At 39.6% G+C, this 9,620-nt stretch overlaps 1 protein-coding gene across 5 annotated transcripts in view; it reads right to left on the bottom strand.

Annotated features, from left to right (window-relative positions):
• The window catches only part of LOC122551629 (TRAF family member-associated NF-kappa-B activator-like), a 94,641-nt gene that overhangs the window by 44,042 nt on the left and 40,979 nt on the right, over positions 1 to 9,620 (bottom strand). For all 5 annotated transcript variants that reach the window (XM_043693860.1, XM_043693856.1, XM_043693855.1 and 2 more), the window contains 2 exons: positions 4,743 to 4,827; positions 2,210 to 2,355 (listed from right to left, as the gene is read on the bottom strand). In XM_043693860.1, coding sequence (XP_043549795.1) covers positions 2,210 to 2,355; positions 4,743 to 4,827 — 231 coding nt within the window. The remainder of the gene's footprint in view (positions 1 to 2,209; positions 2,356 to 4,742; positions 4,828 to 9,620) is intronic.

The following is a 9,620-nucleotide window of genomic DNA, read 5'->3' as shown; positions in this document are numbered from 1 at the left end:
AAAGAGAGGTATTGGAGACAGCATATGTGAAATGAGCACATGAAAAGGGGTAAACGAATGAGAATGCATATGCAAAAAATTGAGAGCATAGGCAATAAATAAAGAGAGAGTGGTCAACAAACTACTGATGATTGTGGGCATAATTAAAGAAAGCTGGCATGAATTTGTGATCTAAAATGGTGTTTAATTACTGTAATTTTTTTAAGGTGGCACAGTGGTTAGCACTGCTGCCTCACAGCGCCAGAGACTCGGGTTCAATTCCCGCCTCAGGCGACTGACTGTGTGGAGTTTGCACATTCTCCCCGTGCCTGCGTAGGTTTCCTCCGGGTGCTCCGGTTTCCTCCAAAGATGTGCAGGTTAGGTGAATTGGCCATGCTAAATTGTCCGTAGTGTTAGGCAAGGGGTAAAAGTAGGGGTATGTGTGGGTTGCGCTTCGGTGGGTCGGTGTGGACTTGTTGGGTCGAAGGGTCTGTTTCCACAGTGTAATCTAATCTAATCTAATGATTGAGCAAATTTATCTTAGACCATAAGACAGAGGAGCAGAAATTAGGTCATTCAGCCCATTGAGTCTGCTCTGCCAGTCAATCATGGCTGATAAGTTTCTCAACCCCATTTTCCCACCTTCTCCCCGTAACCCTTGATCCCCTTGACAATCAAGAACCTATTTATCTTAGTCTTAAATATACTTAATGACCTGGCCTCCACAGTCTTCTGTGGCAGTGAATTCCATAAATTCACCACTCTCTGCTGAAGAAGTTTCTCCTTATCTGCACTCTAAAAGATCTTCCCTTTGGTCTAAGGCTGTGCCCTCTTGTCCTAGTCTCTCCTACCAATGGAAACATCTTCCCAACGTCCATTCTGTCCCAGCTATTCAGTATTATGAATGTTTCAATTAGAATCCCCCCTTCATCCTTCTCAACTCCATCCAGTATAGACAGAGAGTCCTCAAATGTTCCTCACATGTTAAGCTTTTCACTGCTGGGACTATTCTTGTGAACCTCATCTGAACCCGGTTCAGGGCCAATACATCCTTCCTGAGATATGGGGCCCAGAAATGCACACAATACTCCAAATATGGTCTGACAACAGCTTTCTAGATCCTGGGAAGTACACCCCTGCTTTTATATTCAGGTCCTCTCAAAATAAATGCCAACACTGGATTTCCCTATCTAACTACTAATTCACCTGCAAAGTTACCTTAACAGAATCCTTGACAAGAACTCTCAAGTCTCTTTTGCACTTCAGACTTCTGAATTTTCTCCCCATTCAGAAAATAGTCTATCGCTCTATTCTTCTTATCAAATGCATGACCTCACACTTTCCCACATTGTTCTCCATCTGCCACTTCCTTGCTCACTGTCCTAACATGTCCAAATCCTTAAGACCATAAGACATAGGAGTGGAAGTAAGGCCATTTGGCCCATCGAGTCCACTCCGCTATTTAATCATGGCTGATGGGCATTTCAACTCCACTTACCCGCATTCTCCCCGTAGCCCTTAATTCCTTGTGACATCAAGAATCTATCAATCTGCAGTCTCCCCACCTCCTCAATACTACCTATCCCTCTACCTAACTTTGTATTGTCTGTAAACTTAGACAGAATGCCCTCACTTCCTTCATCTCGATCATTAATGTATAATGTATAAAAGTGAAAAGTTGTAGTTCTAACACTGACCCTTGCAGAACACCACTTGTCACTGGCTGCCATCCTGAGAAAGACCCTTTTATCCCCCTTTTACCCTGCTTTCTGCCAGATAGTCAATCTTCTATTCATGCTAGCACCTTCCCTCTAACACCATTGGCCATTATCTTATTCAGCAGCCTCCTGTGCAGCACCTTGTCAAAGGTGTTCTTCAAGTCCAAGTAGATAACATCCATTGGCTCATGTGAATAGAAGGAAGGGGGTCTTGTTGAACCCTGGTCTGTCTGGAGTTAGCTCATCTCAGCTGAGACATTAATGGAGAACTAAGGTTTGTAATTGAATTGGCACCAGTATGAGGATGTCACTTAGTTCAGTTGGCGGTACATGCTTGTCAGCTTGGGCCAAGAACGGGTTTGAGCTGGCTATAATCTCCCATGCTTGAGGAGCCAGTGAGAGAGAAAATAAATGAGAAAGAAGGAGAGAGACAGAGAAGAGGAACTACACTGGAATGTAAAGATAATGGTATTCTTAAAGTAATTTGTAAATACAGATTAATGTATTTTTACCTTACAGTGTCTTTCCCTTTCTAATGCTACTATCAATTCATCTGGTGAATCACATGTTACTAGGTGTTGTGCCTCATTTCTTCTCACTGTCAGCAAGTCACTCTGTGGCCAAGGGTTCAGACACTGAGCTTGTCCAGGAATGTTGCCTGCAAATAATCCAGTACAAAAAAATTGATTATTACCTTTTGAATTAACAATCAGTTGTCTGACACTGAAGCACCAGTGTTCTAACTGCTCCAATGAACAATTTACTTATTTCTAACTCAGGAATACAATTCTCCCTCCATTTACAATATTTCACCCTCTCTGGAACAGCACTAGGTTTGCAAACATCTTGTCCCAAACATATTCTGATCCTCTGCAAAGGTTCATGGCAACATTACATCTTGTCAGATGATGGCTTTTTCCATGATTGTCAACTCTGCACTGAGCATAGCTTACTCTGCCAATCTCTTGCTTTCACTGTAGAGAAAGACACTCATCTGAAATGGTGTACTATTTGCTTTTCTTGAGCCCTCTTTTCGAGCAGCTGGGAGCTTTACTTTTCAAATAGTCAGTCTTCAGCATTTCATAATTGGCTCGCAGATGTCAATGTTGCAGAGGTATGGGTGCCAAGAATATTGTGATCCAGTGGCTAAATCACTGTATAGAACATTTAAATACACAGCTATTATCCATTGAGTGAATTTAAACAAGCCAGCAGACATTGTTGACATAACAATGTGGAGTTTGAATTAATAATTACTACGCACAAATTAACATTTGGTTCAATATCCATTGTGACAAGATGGACAGCTAACCAGAATTTGTTTTAAATCCTTAATAAATCATTATACCATATGGTTCCAGGATAAGGAACATCAGTTATGAAAACAGATTAGAGAAACTGAGGCTGTTCTGAGAGAAAAGTGAAAAGATTTGATGGAGGCAATCAAAATCTTAAGAGCTCTGGACAGAGTATATAGGGAAAACTATTGTCATTAGCAGAACTCCAAAAACTTGAGGACACCAATTTAAGGTGAATGGCAAAATAATTAAAAAGAGAGTTCACAAAGAACTTTTCAAATGTAGCGAGTGGTTACAATCTGGAACATTGTTATCTGAATCTGGTAAACCATGCTTTCAAAAGAACATTGGATAATTAACCATAACAGTCAAAAGGAAGAGCTACAGGGGACAAGTAGAGAGAATAGCACTAGCCATATTACTCCTGAAGACAACCAGCAGAGACATGATGGCCCATAATGGTCTCCTGAGCTATAACCATTTTATGCTTGGAACTTCAATGGTATATAAATAAACAGTTACAGTGTAAAATAAGTAGATAAATATATGCTAGTCTTCCTCCAGTTTGTCACCCACTTGACCAAACATTCAATTTTACCACCATGTCTCCAATCCAGTAAACTAGGTGAGAGATTAGAGTAACAGTCCAGCAGATTCCGTGCAACAAGACACTGCTCTCTGGAAAGGGAAAAGTAACAGTGGCTAGAAAACTCCTGCATTAAGGTAACTGAAGGTTCTGACAAAAAGATAACAGATCATGGAAGGACGAGTGGGCCGATTGATAGTGTAAAGCAAGGGTGGAGACAACCAATCACAGAGAGCTTGGCAAGTTTATTTGATGGAACAGGATCTGTCCTACTCTTCCTTGCCAAGATGCAGTGCCGGACAAGCAATATTCTCTTGGACTTGGTCTTTCTCATCTCCTTCTGCATTCAGTTTCACAGCAGCATTAAATCTTAAATCCTGCTAAAATTTGAACTTATGGTTTTATTGAAATGCTTAAATAATAGACATGTCTCTGCAGAACAGGTTTGTTGCTCATCCCACCACAGTCAAAACCTGCCTCAGCTAGAGCTGCTTGTAGCTGTGTTGAAGGTGGCTTTCTGGTCTGGAAAATTTTAACCAAACCCATTCACATCCCAGGGGTTACAACTCCACCATACCGTCATTAAACAGTAATTAGCAAATAAAGTGAAAAGTGAAACATTTTGATAATAGAATAAAATTAAGGGCACAAAAATAAGATCAATTTATTCGAACCGATAGAAGGAACTGTATCAAAATACAGAACAGAAGTTGAAGGCAATTCTTCCAAGATTTCATAAAACTGGCAGATAGCATCTCAGGGACAGGAATATTTGTTCTCTTCAAAACTGGAAACAGAACTAATGTGGAAGCAAAAGTTAAACTATAAATCATGTGTCAAAAGCCAAGAAAGGAACTTTAACAAGACCTGATACAGTTAGTAACATCAAACAAAAACAGTTTCATTTTTGGCTAAACAAAGAAGAAGAAAACACACAATGAATAAAAAGAATAGTAGAAGAAATGCATTGGAGAAACAATGATAAAGCAAGGTTAAGTATAAGACCAATATTTAAAAAAATTACCTGAAGTTGCAATAGAAGGGGAACAATTAAATGAGGTGATTGGTCGCAAAGACAAATGCACCATTGAACATATCTCATGATTTGTCTAAGCAATGAAGAGGGCAAGAAAGAATAAATACTGAGTAGTCATGGCTTACCTCTGGGGGTGGCAGAAGCAGACTGCAATTGTAATTTTGTAATGGTTTGATCTTTTATTGCCAGTTCTTGCTCTAACTCGTAAATCTGTATTTGAGCAAAAACAAAATCCATGCAATTGTTAACTATACTTTTATTAATGTTCTATATATTGAAAGTCTGAGTTACGTTCATCATATTTCAAATGCTGTACAATACAGAATGCAAAGTTCACACACAAAGTAAAAATAAATAAAAGTTGTTTACAACATATGGGAAAAAAAGTTTTTGAAAACAGATGTTACCAGAACCACAATATCTGCAGGTTACTAACTAATTTATTATAAACTCAGACGATACTTCAAATTGAGCAAAATTAAACTTTTGAATGATCTCATTCAAAGATTGCTTCTCAATCAGATTTTATGATGGGTTTAGTTGAACAGTGGTTATTTTACTTGATTACTCAAAGAAGTCTAAACCGACAACCCAGAGAATGAGATGAAACCCCATCAAGCAATTGAACAATGTGAATTCAGTTTCAAATAAAAATCTCTGGAATAAAGAGCTGGCCTTAATACAATTGCTGCGGGGATACTAGAAATCTTAAGGGTCTGTTTAGTTCTGAAGAAGGGTCACTGGACCCAAAATGTTAACTCTGTTTTCTGTCCACAGATGCCTCCAGACTTGAGTTTCCCCAGAAATTTCTGTCTTGGTTAGTCATTTGTATCAACTCATTTTCAAGACAATTAATGATGGATAATTACTTCCAGCCTTACCAGCAGCATCCAGATCCCGACAAAGATTGATTTAAAAAAAACCTTAAAAAGGAGTTTAAGCTACACATTAAAGGAATGGTCATGTATGATATTTTATAATCACTTATTTGATCCTCAGGAAAACAGCACAACTTCTGATTTAAACATTTCTAGCAATAATTAATGAAACTGTTAAAACCTTTGCACATAGGAAAAGTTTGAGTGAGGTTTGTATCACAATTGTGTTTAATACTAATTCCCTTCATATTTTTCTATAGAATTAGAATCCCTACAGTGGAGAAACAGGCTCTTCAGCCTAACAAGTCCACGCTGACCCTCTGAAGAATGACCCACCCAGACCCATTCACCTATCCTATATTTACCCCTGACTAATGCAGCTAACCTACACATTCCTGAACACTATGGTCAATTTAGCATGGCTAATTTACCTAATCTGAATGCCTTTGGATTGTGAGAGGAAACTGGAGCACCCAAAGGAAACCCACGCAGGCACGGGGAGCATGTGCAAACTCCACACAGACAGTTGCCCAAGGCTGGGATCAAACCCGGGGCACTGGTGCTGTGCAGTAGCAATGCTAACCACTTGAGCCACCATGCCACCCTTTTTTAAAACTTGATATAAAGTACTTCTGAAGTCCTTCATTTCCCTATTGTAATTAGAATTAGAATCCCTACAGTGTGGGGATTCTATAAGATTTGATTTTGCCATCAGTTTTATTCATTTTTGCTTGAATCAACCAATTTCCACAAACTTGCCTTTTGGTGCTACTGTTAAAGCTTTAAAATGCACATTTTTTTCCAATTTTTATTTTAAGAAACAAAAATAAGTGTTTGAAAAAGAAGGATTGGGATACTCTATAGTGATTCTTGAGTCTGGTGAGACAGACTACTCACCTGCACCAAACAAGACTCCAAACAAATATTGGCCATTGCATCATCTTTCCCATCAGTTAATTCTCTCAAACTTTTCACATGCAGCACATGGCTGAATACAGCTCCTCATCACTTGCCACTGACATATCATGCCTATCACTGGTACTTGCATTTTGCTCATTGAACTACCATTTCAAGACTTGCATGTCTCCCTTCACTTTTCTGGCTCTCTCCTCACCCTGAGCTTTTTATTCATCTCACCAACTTAGACTAACCACTTCAAAGGAGAATGGAGAGAGGTCAGATCTCTTCCTGATTCTACTGCTCTCCTCTAATCTATTTCAATTCATCACAGATTTGCTTACACTCCAGTACTTTAAAAGAAGTTTCAATTATAAGTCAAGCAAATATTAGTTGCGAGCCTCTTTCTCAGTTTACCCCCACCCACACTAGTGTGAGCAATGATCACGAATGAACTTTTCTGTTGAAAACACAAGTGAAATGATTAATTCAACCTTAAGCTTTTTGGTAAACCAACTAACAATAACTTGAAGGTATTCTCCACTCATCTTTTTCTCTGATTCTTGTTAGTCTATGTCTATCACTTTTCATCTATTGAAGACAAAACTTTCTGAAGCTCAACAGAACACAAAACAAAAGCTACATTACCAGTTGTGGAATCAGATTTTTTTCTTAAATATAACCATGCCTTTAAACGAAACAATTATAAACATTTTCCAATGATCTAAACTACACAATTTTAAGTTTTTAATTTTAACCTCTTATCACATCATTAAGCATTTCATTGTGTTGAGAAAATGGCAGATGTGAAAACATCATAAACAGAAGGATACAAATAACAAATGAGGAATCATATTAGGGGATTAAGATAACCTTTACTATTATGGTTAGCTTAATATTAATTAAGATAACCATAGCATAAAGGACATAGAGGCATGGCACAGATGTTAGCAGTGCTGCCTCACAGCACCAACAATTCAGGTTCAATGTCAGCCTTGGTGACTGTATGTGGAATTTGTATGTCTGCATGGGTTCCTCCAGTTTCCCCTCAGTCCAAAGATGTGCAGGTTGGGTGGATTGGCCATGCTAAAAATTGTCCCGTAACGTCCAGGCACGTGGAAGGTTAGTGGGACCAGCCCATGGTAAAAACCTCATGTGAGGTTACAGGGACGAGGTGGGTCTGGGTGATTTGCTCCTTGGAGAGTTGGTACAGACTTGATGGGCCGAATGGGCGCATTCTGCTCTGTAGGGATTCTATGATTCCACGAACACCAAATGTTTTAAATTTGTTATGGAGAAAGGAGAAAGATGGTCTGCACAAAAGGGTTTTGGATTGAGGTAAGGAAGTTTTTTATTAAAGTAAGGCAGAATCTTGCCAAATTAGACTGGCAACAGCTACTTGGGGTAAATCTACAACAGAAAGAGGGAAGTGTTCACAAAAGGTCATGGGTGGTGCTGGTGGAGGGTGATGTGTGTGAAGAATATGCCCAACACACACGAACATCAAGCCCAGAGAACCATGGATGCCTAAGAATATTCAGGACTGGATAAAAAGGAAAAAGAGGGGCATACAACATGTACACAAAGAACAAAACAACAGAGGCTCTAGTGGAGTATAGAAAGTGCAAGGGGAAATTCAAGAAAGTAACTAGGAGAGCAAAAAGGGGACCTGAGGAAACATTGGAGGGCAAGATAGAAAAAAAGTCTCAAAATATTCTACAAATATATAAGGAGAAAGAGAATAACTGGGGAAAAAGTAGGGTAGAAGAAGGAAGGGTCACTGGACCAGAAACTTTAAACCTGCGTTGTCTCCACAGATATTGCCAGACCTGCTGAGATTTTCCAGCAATTTCTGCTTTTGTTTCTCATTTCCAACATTTGCAGTTCTTTGGTTTATTTTGAAGAGTTTAGCTTTTAGTGACCAAGGGGCAATCTGTGCGTGAAGCTGAAAGGCATCAGTAGAGAGTGTTCAATAAGCATTGCACATTTGTCTTTATTCAGAAGAATGCAAGTACAGAATTCAAGAAGGTGGACCATGAAGTTCTTGCACAGACTGTTATACGCAGCAAGGAGGGATTAGAGGTTTCAGTGGATTTAAAAGTGGATGAATCCCTACGTCCAGATGTGTTGCATCCTCAGCTGTTACAGGAGATGAGTGAGGAAATTACTGGGGCCCTGACCCAAATTTTTAAATCATGTCTGGCTGCAGGGGTACCGGTCAAATAATACGGTTCCACTTTACAAGAAGGGTGATAGAGATAGACCAGCGAACCATTGACCAATGAATCTAACAGCAGTTGGGAAACCATAGGAAAAAACTTGTGAAGAAAATTAATTTCCCTTTAGAAAGACAAGGCTTGATCAGGGATAGTCAACATGGTTTTGTTTGAGAGAGGTCATGCCCAAAAAATCTGCTGAAATTTTGAGAGGTGGCAACCAAGTGTTTGGATGAAGGTAGGCAAATAATTAAGTTTATATGGGTTTCATCAAGGCTTTGACAAGGTCCCACATGGAAATGTGATAAAAAGGGAAATGCGCATGGGCTCCAGGATAACTTGGTGAGATGGATCCAAGATTGTCTCCTGTCAATAAGCCAGAAGGTGGTTTGTGTGGATGGAGCCCAATGTACTACACGGTCCCTTATTATTTGAGATATTTATAAATAGTGTAGATAAGAATGTGGGAGGGATGGTATGCACATTTTTAGATGACACAAAGATTATCTGGATGGTTGACAGCGAGGATGGTGTTAGGATACAGAATATATTCAGATTGGTCAGATAGGCAGACCAATTGCAGATAGAAATTAGCCCCGGTAAATATAAGATGATACACTATAGAAGAAGGAACAAGATAAGGGACTACTCAATGAATTTCAAGACACTAGGAAGCTCAGAGGAGCAGAAAAGGATCTTGTGGTGCTTGTCCACAAATTTGTGAAGGCAGCAGAACAAGTTAACAAGGAAGTTAAGAAAGTGAATGGGACACTTGCCTTGGTCAGTTGAGGCACAGATTACAAAGTAGGGACGTTATATTGGAGCTGGAGCTGGCCACAGCTGGAGTAATGTGTGCAGTCTGGTCACCACACGGTAGGATATAGGAAATTGCAATCGAGGGGGTGCAAGGGAGATTCCACACGATGATGCGTAGGATGCAGCAACTTAGCTACGAAAAGAGGTGGTAAGCTCAAGCTGTTTTCTTTGGAGTAGAGATTGGGGGAGGGGGTGG

Source organism: Chiloscyllium plagiosum, chromosome 7, assembly GCF_004010195.1.
Source record: "Chiloscyllium plagiosum isolate BGI_BamShark_2017 chromosome 7, ASM401019v2, whole genome shotgun sequence".
In the NCBI taxonomy this organism is placed as follows: Eukaryota; Metazoa; Chordata; class Chondrichthyes; order Orectolobiformes; family Hemiscylliidae; genus Chiloscyllium; species Chiloscyllium plagiosum.
Note: the sequence above shows the minus strand (reverse complement) of the source record. Positions and strands in the feature narration are given on the sequence as shown.